The sequence below is a fragment of the Uloborus diversus genome, chromosome 5 (genome assembly GCF_026930045.1).
Source record: "Uloborus diversus isolate 005 chromosome 5, Udiv.v.3.1, whole genome shotgun sequence".
Lineage (NCBI taxonomy): Eukaryota > Metazoa > Arthropoda > Arachnida > Araneae > Uloboridae > Uloborus > Uloborus diversus.
The window spans coordinates 74,049,170-74,070,562 of NC_072735.1; the positions used below are offsets into that span (position 1 = coordinate 74,049,170).

The 21,393-nt window shown below is 34.5% G+C and overlaps 1 protein-coding gene across 1 annotated transcript in view; it reads right to left on the reverse strand.

Moving 5' to 3' along the window:
* Positions 1 to 21,393, reverse strand: part of LOC129222971 (protocadherin-like wing polarity protein stan) — a 209,062-nt gene that overhangs the window by 175,524 nt on the left and 12,145 nt on the right. Inside the window, exons 3-5 of the mRNA XM_054857534.1 lie at positions 19,975 to 20,127; positions 18,707 to 18,881; positions 5,400 to 5,525 (exon numbers count right to left, since the gene is read on the reverse strand). Coding sequence (XP_054713509.1) covers positions 5,400 to 5,525; positions 18,707 to 18,881; positions 19,975 to 20,127 — 454 coding nt within the window. The remainder of the gene's footprint in view (positions 1 to 5,399; positions 5,526 to 18,706; positions 18,882 to 19,974; positions 20,128 to 21,393) is intronic.

The window sequence follows — 21,393 nt, forward strand, 5'->3', positions numbered from 1 at the left end:
ATCTGGAAATTAAATTACGTAATGAACTGCACACCTTCGTAACTCCTAAACAAAGGTACGTAAATTCTTCGGAAAACTTGTGTTTTCCATCACCAAATTCTGAAAACATGTACTTGACAGTTGAAGTTGTTAGTGCAAAGCTCACATGAACTAAGGTTATGCATTACAAATTGGGCTTTCTAATTTAATTCGTTTGAAAAATTTTATATTTAACAGAGTTGGCTTGAGATTCGCAAAAAAATATTCTAGAAAAGTAACGTACAAAACAAAATTAAATCAATCTAAATTCTACTATTATGCTCAAAATAATAGTACCAACAAGTTAGAAAAGCTTAATTATTTTAAGCGGAAAATTCATCATATTCTGTTTATTTACTTAAAACGAATTCTCTGACGACAGCAATTCAAAGCCTATTTACATAATTTAATTCTCTCTTTAAATTAATTTTTGCATCAATAAATGTGAATTGAAGTTCTCATTTCGCATTGTATACAGCTTGTAAATTCAATTTATCATGAGAGTGAATTTTGTAATGCAACAGAATTTTCTCCAATTATGTTTGTTAAAGTGATTATTTGTGCTTCCATGTGAGAAAATATTTCGCATTTCCTGTCCTGCATTTATCTTTTAAATGTAAAATCTGTGTAGATTATAATTTTTTTCTGTTGTAATTTGAAGATAGTTTCGTTTTTAGTCGTGCTGAGTTTATTTTGTAACGTGCTGTAAATAGTTTGTTGTACCTTTGTTGTGGAGGCCCCGGGGCAGTAGCCCCGCCTGTCCTCCCTAAATCCGGCCCTGATCAGACTCTGAGACTGCGACGTCTTCGTCAACCTCTAATTTTCTACAATTGGAATTAATCGGTAAGACGGTCGGTGAGTAATTTATCAAGTCCTTATTATATTTATGGAATATTTAATTTTTAATTAGACTTTCGCCACATTTTTTACTATTATTTTAAGTGATGTTATTTTTCTGCGCACACTTACCATAGCGATCATTTAAAGCGTATTACGATATGAATTTTTATTTCTTACCAATCGCAAAGGATCGGAATTAGTAATCTGTAAATTTTGTACTTAGATGAAGTTTTGCTTTTTTTTTAAAGTTCAGTTATATTGATTTTTTTACTGAAAAAAAAAGGAATTTTACCCCCTCCCCCCTTTTAAAAGTAAAATCTGATAAAGTTAAGCCTTAAATGAACGACGAAAAGTTGTTCTCTTAACTAATAATAACGAATTAGCTTATTCTCGTCGCCAAAACAAACTGAAAAATCAGAGCAACATCAACTTTGGTCAAAAAAAAAAAGCTCCATTCCTGTGATTGAACATCCGAACCAGTGTGCTAACACAGCATTTTCTAGTCGTTTTCATTTTGAAAATTCACAGAAGGAAGTATGTTCACAGAAGGAATTCAGATTTTGAGCTCAAAATTTAAGTTTAAGTCTATGCATTTGAAAACATTTCATTAGATTCAAAAATAACGGTAAAAAATATTTATTCGTTACTCCAAAGTCTTAAGTGCCCTCCATCGGCATTTTTTGTACTACATGTTCAAAATTTATTTTTAAGAAAATATTGACAAAAAGAACAATTTTAGAGAAAACCGCAAACGAATGGACCAATTTTTCCGTTTTTTTATGATCATTTGAAATTTTACACCCGAAATTTTAATGGCGCTTATCTCCTTCGGAAGACGTTTGGGACCCTTGTTTTTTACTTCATATTGCTTGTCTGATATGTTCTATCACCCCCTTAAAGTTTTGCCCAAAAGCTCAGAAACACCTTTATATAAGTAACCACAGGAAGAAAATTAACACTTAAAGTCTTTTCAGTTTTAAGCAATTTTTTGATCTGCTATAATTTAGCTATCAAAAGATTTAAGTCAAAAGAATAACGAAGAATTTATAAAAATCAAACTAAATCACGATCGCTTTTTAAAGCAATTCAATATTTTTAATTACCTGAACCAACATTAACTTCAGATCTCTGCTGGACTTTCCCTTTAATTGCGAATGCGCGGCCCAAAATCCGCAATGCCCTCGAGTTGAAGGAATAATTGAAAAATATTCTTTGAGAAGAGGAATTAATAAATTTATCACAATGGGATGAATGTCGAACGAAAAATAAATAGGGGATAGACAGAAAATTAAACGCATTAAACGGAACCTAAAAACAGTAATTAAATTTTATGCTTAGCTTTAAAAAATACAATGACGATAAAGATAAAATTATTGCTTTCTTGTGAGGGCGTTTTTGAACATAAAAATAATTATGGTATGAATTTTCAAGAATGATTTAAATTACGTTCGGTTAGAAAATAAGAAAATTAATGGGAAAAAATATGAAAAAAAAAAAACCTTTTAAATAGGCAATTTAAAAATGTGCAAGAGATTTTAATCAAAATTAGAAGCCTTAATTGGTTCAATTTCGAAAGCTATAGCAAGAAAAAGAAATATTTTGGTTTTTAATTTTGTATCGGAGATTAAAGGAAGAATATAAGCGTTACGCAACAAAGAGATAAAGAATTGTTTATTTATAACGATACATTGATTAGTCATAAAACATTGCTTGAGGCTATTCGTTAATTTTTAGAGCACAGTAAAAATGTTATTAATTCTAAAAATAATGTAATTGTTTAATTAATGAGAAAAAGAGTAACACTAATAATTGCACTGACATAATTCCATTTTCACGATTGAAATGAATCAAAATTCATTTTATTTAATCACTAGATTATATCCGCGGCTTCGCTCACGTTAGTGTGAGTTTCGTCTGTAAATTCAGGTTGTCAGACGATACAAGTATCGTTAATGTAAACAGTAACACAAGAAAAAAGCTACATAACAAAAATCAGGAAGGAATAAATATAGAGGTTGAAAAGAAGCTTTCACGAGAAATCCCTAAAAATTCGCATTCTGGTAAGGCCGACAGTTCTTAATTAAAATCGACATTTCCGTTGAAAATCCCGATTCATGTCAGATCGGTACGGTTTTGAGGGGAAAGGTACCGTGTGTTCTTTTCTGTCCTCTGACAACGTGTATTCAAAATTGCGGTTGAGTAGTTAAGGCATGAAATTGTACCACACAAATGAACAAACCTACTTTTTGCATTTATAATTTAAGTTAGGATTTCGTTTGATTGTACTGTAATTAACTATTTTCTTTCACTACTTAAACATATACATTGAGGCCATATATTTGCCTCATATAAAGTTATAGTATTTTTACTTTCAACTAAATTTCATGCCCAAGAAATCATCAACTTTTGGAAATGATTTTACAAATGTATGCACAAAAGAAGAACAGTTCAACAAGCAGCATTTCTATAATGGGGTGGTTTCCTTCAGTCAAAAGTACTACTTTTAGTCATCAAAATGGATAGAATGAGCAAAAAAATAATAACATGGACCCAGAAAATACTTTCATTTTCCCAACAGTTTTTTTTTAAATTATTTTTTTTAAATGTCCGATTTTTCAAACAAGGCGTGGTATTTATGACGTCACAAATGATGCAATTTGGCGCATCTTTCTTCTACGTTTCCACGTTAAGATAATCAAGCAGCGAATTAAAATTGTGCTCTACGCTTGCTATCAGCCATATCGTTGCCAATACACATGAGTAAAGATGCGAATTAAATACTTTGTTCTGTGAGTGGCAACATTGAATGGCATTTCATCATTTGTGATGTCACACGACAGAAGTGTAAACAATGAAAGCACACCGATTTAAGTAATTTTTTAAAAATATTAAACTAAATTATTTAAAAAATGGTCAGATCCCATGTTTTTAAACATGCTCTTTCAGAAAAAAATACTTTTAAAATTTTGGAAACGACCCCATTATTATCACACCGAACAACACTACAAGTTTGTGGTTATTTTCTTACTATTACAGCACAATAGAAAACGAGAAACTATCAATTGGTTCAAACCTTCCAAATCAATATTTGATGGCCTTTTATTAACTCAACATCAAGTAACGTATGTCAGGTTAAAAAAAAAAATCATAACAAAAAGAATATTCGAAATAAATTTGTGTCTGTAACATCGTTCACCCTGCATCTATCCCACTCCTTATAATAACCTGTTTTAAAGAAAATTCTGCCAAAATCTATAAGTCAATAAAGCATTTATTCATCCTGATTAAGGAAATTAAATATTCTAAAATTCATCAAACAACAATTGAGAATCCAGAAGTCGAAATAACTGAAAATATCTGTCATAATTTTGCAAATTTACATCAATTTATGAAGTTATTTGAACGGGAAAATATTCTTGTGCGATGAAATTTAATAAACATCTGACACTTCAATTTACATAATTATATTTTTCCTTTTCGCCATCACACCGATTCTTTCTGAATATGTCACCCACTTCTTGATCATCGTTGATTATTTTAACATTGACAAATAAAATCACACAATCACATTTCTGTTAAAAGGCGAAACGTATTTATTCAAACACATCATTCTTAAATAAGATTTGTCGGAAACCTTTTCAATGAATATGATGGAAAATAAAATTGATAAACAGTTTGAACCAATTATTAAAGCACTTATGCAAAATACCATAAAGAAAGTTCGAATTTTAAAAACTTAACAATGCAAGGAGTAAATAACTTTATTTGAGAGGGAGCATTTATCGAAAAAGGTGCAATTTCAGTTGTATGACTAAAAATTAAAAACTCTTAGTAATCGCCAAAAAATTTGACCGAAACAAATATGATAAACTCAACGGCTCCACTAAAGGTGGTAGTAATAAAGTTAAACGAAATGCAGATCGATTTTGATACAAAAGCAAGTAATACTATATTTAATATGTTTAAATAGATTTCATAATGGAATTTCATAAGAGGATTGAACTAATATGCTTAGGTATCAACATAAGAGGATTGACATAAAAATGATGCAACATTCTTCAGGCAACCCGAGGCACGATATAAATGAGTCCACGCATCAGGCATTTTGTATCAGATTTTTCGCTGAAATTTTAGGGTTACCAGAGAGAAGATTCGTGACATCGCGTCAATTTGGCGAAAGTTTAAATGCCAAAGACAACTTATAATCCACTTTTTTGAATCAGTGAATCAGATCCTCGAGTTTCAAAACATTTTTTTTTTTTTTTTTTGAATATTTTCAGAGTAAACCATGACATGTTGTTCAGCTACTAACTGTTCGAGCACTACACACTGCAAATTTCGCCTGAATCAAAAATTGCGTCGTAAAGTAGAAAGATGATTTTCCTGGCTTTTTTTATGTGCACCAGCTGTTACATCAAAACTTCCCAGAAATTAGACTAAATGCACTACTGACATGAAAATTCCTGTTCCAGCTTTAATGGCCCGAAATTTAAAGTCATACCAATTTGAAAATACGCTGAATGTAAAATTAAAACACGTACCTGTGAAACCATCTCTGCAAATGCAAGTGTACCCTCCCTCTTTACGAATGCAAGTCCCATTGGCACCACAAGGGCTGGAGTAACACAGATTCACTTCAGTGTCGCATTCATACTTGTGCTTCATTCCTAAAGTAAAAAAATATATATATACATATTATAGTACATGAAACGTTCAAGCCATTATAGTAGGGAAATGGACTCATCCAAAACATTCAGTTACATCAACTCGGACAAAAACTACGAAACAAAATCTACATCGAACGGTTACATTTTTGCGGAAAGAAAACAACTATTATAACTTTAAAAAAAAAAAAAAAAAAATTAAAAAGTGGCACAACAAACTTAAACGAAGGTTTAAAACGTTCTTAGGTAACTGGTTTGGCATTAAGTAACTATCACATACTCGATTGTACGTCTTCCCTTTTGAAATTATGCATTGTAACTTAATGTATGTATTTTTCCTTTTTGCTATTGTAACAAATTTTCTCAATGGACGTTATTTTTGTGTTTCATGAGCCTAATCTGATGTAATCCTGGAAAATTTCACGGTTATTTCATTAATTTTCATTCAAAACTACTTTTTTGAAGCTTTAATTGTAAGATGTTTTCCCTGCTCAGCTACAAGCTAACATGGGGATTTATTCAAAGTTGGCATGATCCCTAGCGACCTTAGAGCAGGAATTAGTAACTGGAGGGAGCAAGTCCAATCATTGGCATGGGAGATGTTGAGGCAAAGATGTCAAGTCACATGGTTCAACGTTGACGAATGGGAGACACGTTTCGTGTAAAACTAGCGAAAGAAACCTGATTTCTTCCAATGCTTTGCTTTACAATCTATCACGTGACTCCCACCATTTCATCTCTTTTCAATGCTAGCGACTAACGTTTAGCGCCGAATTTGGCGGAGAAATCTCTAAAGTGCAAGCTTCGCTAGATTTGTCGACTTTAGAATCTAACAAAAGATACATCGAGAATTTAATAGAATTTTCCAGGTGTTTTCATACGAAGGTTAGTTTTTGGTTAGAGTTATTGTCCAGCCCTCTGTTGTCTGAATCCAGTATGCTGAGAGCTGGACTTTGATTTTGCTTTAGTATTTTTATCGTATTTGGAAGTAAAATACGTGTTAGCCTTTGTGATTAGTGTTTTATGAGAAGTGTCAAATAAGTGGTTAATTTTAGAAATTACGAAGAAGTTATTCTTACATAAAATTGCTGTACTTTTATAAGGACTCACTTCATCTGTCGGAAGGCGGAAGCAAGGTTGCAACTACTATGTATTGCGTAATTATTCTAAATTGCGCTGTGATTCTTCTAAAGCAATCGAATTGTATATATTTTTATGTTCTTCATTAACTCTATGAGTTTTACAGCACATTTTTTAAAATCAAACTAGTTAAAAAATATATACGAAACTTCGATGAAGAACAATAGCAAATATCGGCAAACTAGAATGAAGTACAAGGTAAGGCCGTATACAAGGGGGGGGGGAGCTTAGGGTTCACCCTCTTCCCCCGAAAAGTTCGGTTAAGACATTTAAGTGTTTGTTTATATTTAAAAATGTCCAAACATTTTGTTCCAAAACTCAGATATCTTTCATATTGTTACAAATTCTGTAAATAGTAATTATTTTTGTGATTAATTTGTAGTAATCTGGCTAAATTTGGCGTTTATTCCATTATTTTTCATCTGAAATTTTCTTAGTAACGTAACCTGTAAATAGTTTCTTGTCATGAATATACAACCTCCAAACATTCGAATGAAGTATATGGTCCCTCCATTTCTGAAAGATAAGATTTGTGATTGGAATAGAAAGAAAACACCGAGCAGCATTTCAAATTTTGTCGAAACTTCTCTAGGATTTATAAATCCTCCGCGCGTGATAAAAAGTCAGTCTCGACTGAGCCGTTGCGCTGAGAGCATGTATTTAGTTCTGTGTGTATTAGTCTTTTCGCTGTGTTTTTGCGTATTTGGATGTAAATACGTGTGCCATCGTTGAGTTTACGGTGTTAATTGATATTTGCTTAATTGCTATGGTTAATTTAGCAGTTGCTAGCAATATTTCTTGTACATAGTTGTAAATAAATCTCCTGTGCTTTCTCAAGAACTGTGTCGTCATTTAAAGAAAGTTTGAAGTTGCATTGAACGCGTAAAATTATGTATATTAATTGCATAAAACGCTTTCATAATAGATAACCCGACGACTTGAACATTAGCACAAATAGCTTTTAGCTCGGCATTAAAGTTTTAAAACCCTCCCCGAAATTATTTTCTAGTTATATATATATATATATATACGGCCCTAATACAAAGTACTGTATTCTTTCCTCTTTTTTTGCCCTACAGCACATGGTTAATCATCAAATATGTGAACGTAATTTCAGTCACGCTAAGTAAATATCAGTAGTAAATGAAAAGTAAAATCTTAAACAAGGAGAATTATTCGCCTCTAACTTGATTTAGAACCCCCCCCCCCCTCACACACACACACACATCAGTTGAACTTCGTATTTGCTCAATTCGAGAAAAAAAAAATCACATGGAAAGGGACAAAAAAGACTGTTACTTTATTTTCAACTTTGACTTCAGATAAATAAAGAGCAAATATATAACGAACTTATTTAAATTCCCTGAACTAACGCCATCATTCTAAACATAAAATCTAAAGGCGTTCAAATACTTCACATAATTTGAATTAAAGTGAGCAAACACCGAAAAAATGAGGTTTTGATTCAGCTTTAAAAGTGTTCCTTTTCGCTAAATCAATAGCGTAAAATCATCAAAATAAAACAAACTTCGCACCAGTTTTCCTAGTACAATAATCCAACTGCATGCCCACAAGTGGTGAACCAATTTAAAGGGTCAATACGCACAGTAAAACTTTATTTAATGTTTTCATTGACTTCATCCCCCTCCGTTGAGATCATGCGTAACCACTTGTCTTCTGACAAATAAATCGAAGGAACGCGCCATCGAAAAAGCATGGAGAGTGCTCTTCTATCGACTACAATGGAGGGGAGGGTTTAATCGATGAAAATTTAATCGCTCGAAGCAATGATGCGATACAAAGAATAGGAAGAGTATTTGAAGACTTTTTGCTGTTTGTATTCATCCCCAGAGGCGTTTTTACGAAATTATTTGATTTCGTTTTCATCCATTACTCCAGAAGCTTTCACTGAAAAATAATTGCATGAGAAATGGAACATGCGAGAAGTAAATGCATTTAAGGATGAAATGATACATTTAGGAGAAAATATAAGTGCAGAATTTGATTTCGGAATGGTTATAAAATTACTGATAATGAATAATAACACGAAGGAAAATAGATGAAATTAAATACGTTAAATACCAAAAAAAAAAGTTTGAAATCAATGCCACAAGTTCAACAATATTTGGAAGAGATTTGGGGGGGGGGGGGTAAAAAAGATTTGTACTTTTGTTTCCAAATAAAAGGAATTATTTTCCAATGAAATAAATAGTGCTATGCCAGATGAATAAGGTTTTAGGGGGGAATGTTGGATTTTTACTAATGTGTAAGATTTGCGTAAAGATCTTTCACAATTTTGTGATGCAATGATTTTGAATTAAAAAAATTATTTTACAAAATCTGAAGAGTACAACATAATGGAGTGATGGCTTCAATGGCGGAGCGAGTTTGTACAGAAAGTAGTCAACTATTAAAAAAATTAAATAATCTTTTGAAAAATTATTTAAAAAAAAAAAACAAATTGTTCATTTACCGGGTCGCGTTTATTCACTGGTCGGACTGCTCTACATGTGAAGTTTAATTTAAAATCTACAACAAATAAGCATTAAGGTGAAACACCAGTAGTGGCCAGTGCTCCAGTATTGGCCACTTCGAGGTTTAAAACGCACTAATAGTGGCCACAGAGAGGTATATTTTTAAACTATGGGTCTACAATACTATTTACCTCTCTTGAAACTCAATCAGCGTATTTTAGCCTAATTCTTTCTTAATCGTCCTATTTTCTAAAAATGCCAGAATTTCAGTTTGTTCAATTTTTTATCCATTTTTCCCCCAAAACCTCAAGTTTGATACAATAGGGACCACTCCAAAATCTGAAAATTTCAGAAGTGGCCATCTAGAATTCTCCCATTCGAAGAATTTACATTACTTTAAATTAAAATAACTGATGAATAAAATTGATTCAATATCATAGTTACAAACTAATGCCAACAAAAAATCGCATTATTATTGTTCATTTCTTTCTTCGAAGTATATCATTTCTTTCTTCGAAGTATATAAGTAAACTTAAAGTGGCCACTACTGTTGTTTTACCTGAATTTCGCCAAAAAGAGCAAAAATCAAACTAAAGGGGCGTGAATTGACGCATCAAAATTCTACGTGATATCACCTTAGTACAAATCAACAAAACAAGATCGGTTCCCAACTTATTATGAATCAAAGAATAAAAAGATTTCTTTCTGAAAGCATTAAAACACTAAAAGCTTTCCCGGGTAGATGTAACGAATCAGTTAACAACTATCGAACAGTGGCTCAAGCAACAGTACATTTAATTTCATTTAAAGACGAAGAGGCCATTTTTAGGAAAAACAATTTCACCGGGACATCGCAAATCGCATTATACCCCTCTTTCTGTTTATTCTAGTAAAGTAAAAGAACCAATCCCCTGGAAGTACACGAGTCTAAATTAAGATGGAAAGAATGGCTATAGTTCGCTGGCATTGACCATTAACGCTATCACCCGGGTCGTTCTGGATACTGGTAGCAAAGGTCACATACAACAACAATTGATCTGGTCGTTAGACGGACCTTTATAGGCTTGGATAGATGTAGGGGTTCAATCAGACACTCCGAGGGGACCGTTTGATTGGGAAAATCTGTACAAAACAGAAGCTTCGTAACATTAGATGGCGACTGAATGGCTTGAAGAAGAAAAACGATTGTATGGTTTTTCTTGATTTCTTTTACGGCAAGTAACACAATTTACATTAAATAAAGAATATTCTTCGCAACATTTACATGAAATGGGAAAAAAATAATAAAAGGCAGAAAAATATTCTACGTAACAAAACTGAAAAGAGAGAGAGAAAGAATTAATTTTCTCTATAGAATTAAACGATTTCTTTTATGCTAAGCAAGAACATTTGCATCAAATAAAGAATATCCATGATGACGTTTAAATCAAATGAAAAAAAAAAGTGAAAAAAATATTTTGCATAGAAAAAAAAGAAAAACACTAGCGGGATTACTTTTTCCTAAAAAATACACGATTTCTTTTACGCTAAGCAACAACGTCATCTGAATATCCATGGTACGTTCATTTTAAACTATTAAAAAAAAATCTTCTAGTGATGGAGAACTTGACATATGCGAAAAGTAAACAAAAAATAAAAAAGAAAAGTTTAAAAAATGGTCAGTGTCTCATTAGATTTCTAGCTTTCATGTATCTTCAAACCAAAGAACGTACAGTCTGACCACTGATTGAATGGAAAGGCAAACATGCGGTTTACAGGCGGAAATGGACGCATCTATTAGTTTTTCAGGGATGTCAGCTTAACTTTACAACATGTTACAAATAGAAATTTGAAAAAAAAAAAAACTCTGGCGTAACAGCACAAACGAAAGTCATTTCCAGATTCAGAGCTTCTAATACATAAGAATCACCTACCAAAATCTAATTACATCACCATCAAAGGTTAGAGTTAATCAGCACAAAAATTGCTTTCCTAGCCATTTGCCCAACAAAGACGTGCTATAGTGCAGATATTTTATGAGAGTGTTATTACCCCCCCCCCCCTCAGATACGAGCTACTAAAATTCGTTAATCAAGGATATTGTCTCCAATGTCAGGGGAAATCGAGGTTCTGGAACGGAATTTGCCAATTAACGAAGAGTGGGCTTACAAATGATTAAATTATGATTACAATGTCTCGCGACAGAATTTCAGACAATAGAAGACAGGTGAGGAAAAGATGAAGAAGCGACAATGATTACCTCGAAGTAGCTAATTATTTTAAAGAGGTTCCAAATTATCGACAATCACAAGTATCATATTAACATAGTTTGTTTTTAAAATTCTAGAGAGATCAAAGATTAATATATAAGATTCAAAATTTTGATAGTAACGATCGAAGTATCACCCCGAATAGCGAACAATTATGTAAAAAGATCAAAGACTTACAGAATTTCGTAAAAAGAGGCTAATATTTATGTGAAAATCAAATTCACGTTTTTGTGACATTTAGTATAGGTATAAGTTGAAAACAATTCAGAAAATATTTTTGCTATTCGCGAAAAGTTTCAATGATAGGTGTTTTTCGCCCGATTTTAAAAGTCGCCAAACATAGGCTAATTGTTATAGGAAACCTTGGGTTAGGTGGAATTTTGGCGTGATTTCTTAAGCATGGCCCGCACATTTGTACCAGGACCCCCTACCCAGATCATGCCGCAGAACAATTAGCAGTTTTGTCGAGTTTAGAAATGTATTTGCGGAAAAAAGTTTTGATTTTACTTTTACATCCCGCGCCCCATTGCTATGCAATTTCTGGAAATGGGTATCAGCACAACTTTTTTGTGCAACCCTCTATCTCATACGATTAAAAATTGGCTCAAATTTAATTTAGAAAGCACAAAATTAAGAATAATATAAAAATATGAGTATAAAAGGTTAATAAGCTACTATATTAAACATTTAAATTAACTAATATGATCATCAAAATTTTTAGAAAGTTTTAAAATAAACAAGAAAAGCCAGACTTTAAGCAATGAGCAACATTTCCCAATTTTTGGAAAATGTTACTATCTAAATTCCGCAATTTTGATATTCCATTGTCATCTGAAACGTCTTAAATCAATTTTTAGGGAAAAAATGAATAATTTAGATTAATTCAAACTCGATGCAACTGGATTGAAATTACCGGAATGGCGTAGCAAAATGGCGATTATGAAATCCTCTACTGTGAAATATAAAGAAAAAGAAGTTAAAATAATGCTAAGCACAAAATCAGTGATACCCATACTGCAGAATCACACAGCAAACCAAAACGGGAGAATTTTACAGAGGCGGATGCAATCAGATGTTGAAACGCGTATTTTTTTTACGCATAATACGTAAAAGTTGGCAAGTATGGATGTGGTTCCCCCATGTAAAAGTCATGTTTTTAAGTCTCCATTCTTCTGCTAGCCAGTGAGAAAAATGGATGAGTTTGGAATTTTCCTACACTATGTTGTAATTCTTCAACTTTCCTCCTGTCAGTTTACCAAGGTTCGGTTATAAAGCTTCTTAGCGAAAAATTGTAAAACTTAACAGAAAATATTTGGTTCATATTGTATATTTTGTAGCGGTTTGAAGAGATATTAGTTGCAGTAGTCATTTTAGGAAGTTGCCGAGTGCAAGATCTCCGTCAGAACTTGTTACTGGTGAGTGTTACCGAAGCCACATCTTTTGTCTGTAATCATTACAACTTTTCTTTCTCATAAATAACATATTTCATAAGGATATAAACCTAATTGTGATCAAAAAAGTTAAAAATTGTACGTTTTTGAAGTGTGTGATGACAATGTTATGCTTTTTTACCTTTTTTTTTACATTTCTTGCATTAAAAAATATTTTTATTAATAATATCATCAAAGAGTCAAGTTCATTTTGAGTATATATAATTGAATAAAGAATATTCACAAAAATTTTCGGAACGATTGGTCAATAACTCTTTGAGCTGGAATGCCCACCCGTTGAAAAAAAGGTTGTTTCGAAAAAAAACGCGTTTGAAAAAAAAAAAAAATGCTGTGGACGTTTTCGAATCTGCAGTCACTTTAAGGGCTCATAGTATCAGAATTAATCGGAAATTTTCACTGAATTTTTGGCAACATATTCTTGAATAGTTTTAATAACATTTTATGACATTTTTAAAAAAGTGGATTTTTTGACCCGTCTGAGCTGGTTTCTCCCCTGAAGCCATTGAAAATGAAAGAAGTAACAAATTTTACCTATCTTTTTGTAAGAATAGTTTACTTCCCTGTCATTCTCCATTGAAAAATATTTTGAGTGTCCATCTAACAAAAAAAAAAAAAAGCATTCTGCCTTCCTATGCCTTCTAATGTTAAAAAAATAACTACAAAAAAAGGCTTTATACCTTCATATATTCATTCAACTCATACAAAAAAAGTCAACTCGGAGACGAAACTTGAAAATTGAAACTTAATCAAACTGCAATCCAAACGCATTAAATATATAGTGTAGCTCTGAAACGAGCTCCCTCCCTCCCCCCCCCAGCTTAAGTCCCCCCAAGGAAATGGGAGACGGCGAATTCTTTCTCAGAATTCGATGTCATCAGAGGAGAGGAATCCTGTTGCCATCTATCAGCTGGTGGCGTCGAAATTGAGCTCAAATGTCGATAATGCTCCGGGAAAGTGTCAATCGACCGAAGAGCCAGAGCAGTAAATTTATTATTCAGCATCTCGGGACTTCGCGGTGCCGCAAGAGGATACGTTAATTAACGGTGGGTGGGTTTATTAGGAACTAACTAGCAATTACAATCACGCGTTAGATTTAGTAAATTGCAAGGCGCCCAGTATATGTAGAGAAGTGTATACTTATTATTTTAATGCGCCGCCAATTAATCGATCGTCACTGCAGGTTGACTTAATTGAAGGGCTCATTTTTCAGAGAAACACGTAAACAGAATAAATGAGTCAATAAGTACTTTTCATGAATTTTAAAAACATAGGAAAACATGAAAAAAAACCTAGTCATAAATAAAGTTGATGTGGGGAGGGTGGGAGGTTTAATAGGACATTTACAACTTCTCCTGTCTCGATTTAAAATTAGTGGAAGCTTTCAAATACCTACAACTTCGCTATTTATTTATTCATAAATTATATAAGGTGTCCATAAAAGAATTCCGGGCTATCAAAGCAAAATTTTGCAACTTAATCATTTTAATGTTATGGTTAAATGTTAGGTTAATGTAAACTTAAAGCTCATCTACACTGCTCGACATTGAAAATGCAACACCAAGAAGGAGTGTTCAGAAATTTATCAAATTTTAGAGTAGACATACATCACTGAATTATGTAAATGATGCGAAATGCGCAGCTCTCCGACGCACTTGAAGTAAGATATAAGGGAAGGACTTGCAGAATGGGCAATATTCGTGTCGCTTTTTCTGACTGGAGAATTATCGAAGAAATTTTGTTTTTGTCTTGGAGGATACGCGTAACACGATTAAATGCCAGGCCGCCATCAACGAAGGAACTTCCAGCAGATAGACGATTTTACGAGGGGTAAGGTGATCGGACTGAGAAAGGGAGGTTGGTCCGTAAGTCAAATCGCAGCTGATACCGACATGGATGCGAGCACGGTGCATCGGCTGTGCCGAAGATGGTTGGAACAACGAAATGTGGTAAGATTGAGGGGTGCAGGGGCAGCCAGAGTGACGTCGGAACGCGTGGATCAAAGCATCCACCGACAAGCTGTAGCAGACCTACAAGTCACTTGTTCCTCGATTCTGCAGCAGGTGCAAGGTACCCTGAATGTTCCCGTGTCAACCAGAACTCTTTCCCGTCGTTTGATCGCACGTGGTCTGCAATCACGGCGTCCGCTAAGAAGACTGCCATTGACCCCACAACATAGACAGCAACGTTTAGTATGGTGCCGGACTAGAGCGACGTGGATGACAGAATGGCGAAATGTCGTGTTCTCAGATGAATCCCGCTTCTGTTTATCCAGTGATAGTCGCCGCATGCGTGTGTGGCGTCGACGTGGAGACAGATCTAATCCGGCAGTAACTGTGGAACGTCCCACCGCTGGTTTGGGGCCAATTGCGTACAATTCCATATCACCTCCAGTTCGTATTCAAGGCACTATGACGGCTCAACAATACTTGGATAATGTGCTGCGGCCGGTGGCAATCCCTTAACTTCAAGGGTTACCTAATGCAATTTTTCAGCAGGATAACGTCCGACCACACAGTGCTCACATCTGCCAACATGCTCTCCAAGGTACACAGATGCTTCCCTGGTCACCATACTCTCCTGACCTGTCACCAATCGAACATGTGTGGGATGTGATTGGACGCCGATTGCAGACTCTGTACCTGCCTCGTTCAGAAGACGAACTGTGGCAAATGGTTGAAAAGGAATGGAGAGCCATCCCTTTGGACACCATCCGCACCCTTATTGACTCTATGCCTAGACGTGTTTCTTCGTGCGGTGGTCCTACATCCTACTTAGCCGACGCGTTCTCGCTCTGTGTTCTGCCTATCATTTTGAAATTAAGATCATTTATTAATCCTTGCTGTCTCTGTCTTTTTTCCAAATTTCATCACTTTCTGACCACTCCTTCTTGGTGTTGCATTTTCAATGTCGAGCAGTGCATTTACAATTTGCAGTTGAGCACGCTTAATGGAATCGAAAAAAATGTTACGCGTTTTGTTTTTCTCTGTACTGTAAATACTAATAATCATCAAAAATTTAAATATCATCATGAAAATCGAATAAACATAACTGAATATACTGGCGAGGGATGTTTTTCCCCACATAGGTTGATTTTCTGAAGATTCACATAAGGTTTTTGTAACTGACAAGAATTACACACTTCAGAGCTTCAGACTTATCATATAAGCATCAGGATTCGAGTAGAACAAAATATTTTCTTAAAATGTTGCACAGCACAAACAAGAGAGAGAATGTACTGAAAATATCTTTGCTTAGCAATTAATGATTCCCAACCTTTTGCACGTCGCAACCCCTTTTTCCCCAACTAAAAAACCCGCGACCCTCTAAGTGTCTCCATATATATATATATATATATATATATATATATATATATATATATATATATATATATATATATATATATATATATATATATATATATATATATATATATATGTATAAATAATGTATGTGATTGTGTGTATAACCCAAGGTGCTTGCGTTATTTTATTCAAACCTAATGAGTATTTTTTTTATTTCAACAATAACTGCAAAAAAAAAGATTGCCTTGATAAAGTTAAACATACATTTCGGCACTTTCAAAATTCTTGCGTCTCCGCAGTGATGAATGCTTGATTTGGTTTTCTCCAACTTTCAATGAAGTGAATGAAGGTATTTCTTGTAACAAGGCCATCGCGAGGTCAACACAATTGGGAGAGGGCGTTTGGAAGAAACTCACTATTTATCAAATGTATATGTAGCAGGATAGAGATAGAGAGTCCAGATTTTTGCTTGGGGAGGGGGGAGTGGGCTGTCATTACTAGCTTATGAGCAATATTAAGAGAATTGCATTACATGAGTGGAGAAAGAATTAACAATATGAATCCATAGTTATAAGCGTTACATTCATGATGGTCCTTGGCCAGAAATTGTTCAAAATTGTAGTTCTGAAACTGCAATTTAGACGATCACTGGTAACGTTAGGAGGAGGAGCGGTGCGGGGACCTTTGTAAACGTTTCAAGCTCGGAGACTCTACCTTTGAAATTACTTGAAATTGAAGTCCTAAAATTGAAGTTTTAGACGAGTTTTAACCATAGTGAAAGGGGGAGAAGGATTGGGGATGCTCTCTGTTTTTTTATGAAAATGATGTGTCCTAAATAAGCTCAGTTATAGATCATCTTTGTTAAAGTTAAGCAAAGAGAAGGGTTTCAAGCGACCTTTCCTCGGAAAATTTTTGAATTTGAAGTTCTAAAAGCGCAATTATAGGCCATCTTTGCAAACGCAAGGGAAAAAAGTTTGGCTTCGGATCCGCTCTCCCGAAATTTTTTCGGAACAGAAGTTCCAAAAACGAAATTTTAGTCGCGTATTAACGGTGTAGGAAGAGAGAGGATTCCCGGTACTCTCAAGGAAATTTTTCGAAATAAAAATCAAAGAACATAATAGTAGGTTATCTTTGATGACAAGGAAAATTTTTCGGAGATCCTCGACCGGATTTTTATTTTATTTATTTATTTAGTTATTTATTTTGAACTTCAAGCCCTAAAAACAAGATTTTATATGATCTTTATCTATGTGAAGGGAGACAGCAGGCACTCCCCTAGAATTTTTCTCGAAATAAAAATCCTAAAAACCCATTTCCTGATTATGTTTGATTCAGTTAGGGAACGGGAAGGGATTCGGGACTTCTCCAAGGAGAATTTCCAAAATTACGTCTTAAAAACGGAACTACAGGACACCTTTCAGGATAAGGGTTGTAGTTTAGAGAATCTCTCACAGAAAGAATTCGAAATTAAAGTTCCAAAAACGAAATTTTAGATGATTTTAGATGATTTTAGAGGGAATGATTTCGGGACTCTTTCGCGGATATTTGTAGAGATTGAAGTTCCTTAACCAAAGTGTAATATAATTTTAGAGGACATTCGGAGATCAGGTACTCTGGCATTTTACTGTAACCCCATAGTCCTCCTGAATTCGCCATAGCGCTCAAGTATTCATGCTACTCTAAAGTGATGCTATTTTTCCCAGATGTATTTAGATTTTTTAAGTATGCAATGATATATTTTTTAATGTAGGGATAATGTCGCGACCCCCGAAGAAGTGCTTCGCCACAAATTGGGAACCCTTGAATTAAAGGAAGAATTTATAAACAAATTTTCAAGAAATTGAAAAAGATGATTTGACCCTTTATTTTTCATGTATTCCATAAAAAATTGCACATTTTGAAATTTAAAAGTCACCATTTCCATTCACTAATCTATTTTTTCAGTTTTTATTCTGTACTATAACATTGCGGATTAAGCATATTTCTCAAGCATTTATTAAATTTCACTAAGAAATAAGGGTTAAGTTGTTTTAGAAAAAGGAAGAAGTTTCCTTTTTAGCGTTGTCATACCCTAAGACTTGGATTGATACTCACAAAAGTACTTTAAAGCACTAAAAGCGGATGAATTTTAATGAAAGAACTATAGTTAGAAAAAGGCTTTTTTTTCTAATGGATCTGCGTTGGAGTGTTTAGCCTTTTGCAGACCGACTGCGATCCCCCGATACGGCACCCAGTCGTTAATGTGCCACCATTAAGACGCGGATATCAATTTCACAAATAACTTTGACGCCCAGTTTCCCAACAGATGGAGGCACCTTGCCTCTCTTCGATGCAAAACTGCACTAAAAATTTAGCTTTTGTCGAGGAAATTCAAAGCCAAACGAATACCCAACGGATCTTTTACATGTCGCATAATCATACGACATGGGAGCAGACAATTTTCTGCAACAAAAATCCCCCGACTGGCTACCGCGGATCAGAACCCGCAACCACGGCGCAGAAACACAACGCCTTACCACCACGCCACCCAGCCCACAAGCGCTAGAAATAAATTAGAGCATTACTCACCAGTGAATCCATTGGGGCATCGGCAGGCAAATGTGTTGACAGGATATATAGGCCTAAGCAGCAAGGTGCTCGAGGAGATAAAGCCAGACGCATTGCCGAATTTCAGAACCGACAAACACTCCTCGTAGTTGACGCAGGGTTCGCGCACGCACAGGTTGTCATCAAACGGGAGCACCTACGATTAAAAAAAAAAAAAGGTCGGAATTAAGTCTAAAGTACAGAGTGAACACAGATGATGAACCCGACTTCAACAAAATCATATTTTCGAAACTACTGCACATATAACATCAAACTGTACATGAGTTTAAAAGGAAAAAAGTTGTCCCAATAAAGTTCAATCACACAGATGTTGAATGTGCGAGTACACTGTGCAAAATCTACAATTTCAAATGCTCGATTCATGGCCAGCGCTAAGTATTCGCCGTCGTACTAAATGCGATAAAATCTATAATTCTGCGAAAGAAACATTGATTTGGAAAAAGTATTCGCGAAAGGAAAATTTTCAAAGAATTCCACAGAAAATAGGAAAAAGTTTTCTCTTTCGATCCTCAAAATTATTAATAGAAATTCTGCAAAAAAAAAAGCAACAAATCGGGAACTCAATATCTTATGCACTGTTTTTAAGTGTTGAATCAGCGCTGCAGATTTAAAATATGCAGCACTTGCAATTCAATGCACATTTGATACAATTATTCCGTTGTTTTCTGACTGCAATTTTCTAAGAAAGAAAAAAATAATAATAAATTTTAATTGTAGATGTTAAGTCTTGGCCAAAACGTTTTGCTTTTAGCTAAGACTTTTAAAATTTCGTTAATTTGTTGGCTGGTAATTTGAAATCACCTTAGGCGAGTCCTGAAAATTAATCTTTTATCACACTACAACATCTAACCTGTAATACAGTTCGTTCCACACATTTTTGAGCATCATACTGCCAATGAATTGTAATGCTTCACAAATGCCTTCTTGTAATTTTGTAGTGTTTTCGGCATCAGTATTTTATAAACAGGGTCTTTGACGTAACATCCATAAAAAGAAATCACACCGCGTGTGGAACGAACTGGTCACTGACAAAAACTTCGTACATTTATCCTAACTTAACACTCATCACTTATTGTAATAAGTGCAGTAGTTTCGGAAATATGATGCTTTTTAAAAAATCGGATCCATGATTTGTGCCACCCAGTGTTTTAAAAATTAAGGGCCAATGAAAATAAAACTTTGGGAGTGAACACGAAAGATAACATCAATTAATTCTTCTGTATCCTTACCTGGACATTGGCCAGCCTAGCTAAGATGGCTCGGTTCAAGTATACCCTCTCTTGGAGGTAATGTGGTGGATAATAATCATCTGGATCACGTGAATCGGGTCGACGTACCGAGAAACTCACGTTTAGGATTTTCGCTTCCACGTCTGTGTCATCCTGTTGGCAAAAGACGAAGCAATTAGTCATTGTTCAAGTGTACAATAGTTTCATTAAAGTCAAATTATCTAAAAAACCACGATTTTTTATTAATCGACTTCAACTTGTGGCATACAAATTGATGGGTAGGGGAGACCGGGGCAAGATGACGAGCCGGGCAAGATGACGAATACCTTAATTTTTTTGTTTTCCGAATAGTAACAGCATCAACTGGATACCACTGGCTCTCCTATCCGCTGTTCGCTCAGAAATAGTATAGAGACGCTGAAATCGCCATTATTTGTGTCAATTCTGATGCTCTGTTTGTTTACCGTTGCCACGATATAACTTTTATGCATTTGTAAATAAGCTCTGCTATAGATACAGATAAGATTTCTCGTGTTTCTTTAGTATTCATGAGTAACTTAGTTTAAATACTACCTATTGCCATTAATAAATGTCAATTAATCGCCATCCTTTATGGCAATAGAGACGAATCCGTTCAAACAGGCAGTCCGGGGCACGATGACGGGCGGAAACGCGGGGCAAGATGACGAGCTCGTTGGTGATGAAACTGAGAATACTAGTGCTAATCTTCAGACATTGGTAGTAGAAAACAAGTATATAAACACTCTAGACGAAGCAAAACTTACGGCAATAGCCGATTCCGATGCACCAAAGAAGCCTGTTAGTGTTTCTGATTTCAATGCATTGCCTAAAGCAACACAATGTGAGAAACCAAAAAGGAAAAGCAGAAAACTGAGCTCAAACATTCTTAGTAGCACATTCGTCAAAAAAATGTCAGAACAAGGTGCAAAGCGGACGAAAAAAATAGATTACCTAAAAAAAAATAAAAAAAAAAAACACGGGGAAAATAATTCCGTAAAGCTGAAAAGGGAGTAAAAACAACTCGAACTAAGTTCCTGTAGGTACAAGTCTATAAAATGTGTGCCAAGCAATCCAATTGCATCAACTTCAAAGGATGGCGTTATAATATGCTCTGCTTGTCCAGAGGAATATTGTGACCCTCCAACAGATGAATAGATCCAGTGTTGTAAAAGCCAAGAGTGGTGGCATGAGGAATGTTCCAATTATGAAAATGGCATTTTTATTTGTGTCCATTATTAGCTGCACAACTTAATACTTCAACACTACGCTGCAATGTATTACGCTTAATTTGATACTTTGTAAGATGTAAAAACACAGTTATCATTTGTTAAACTAGATAACATATTCAAATTATAAACTATGTTTATCATTTTTCAATGTTGTCATCGTGCCCCAACG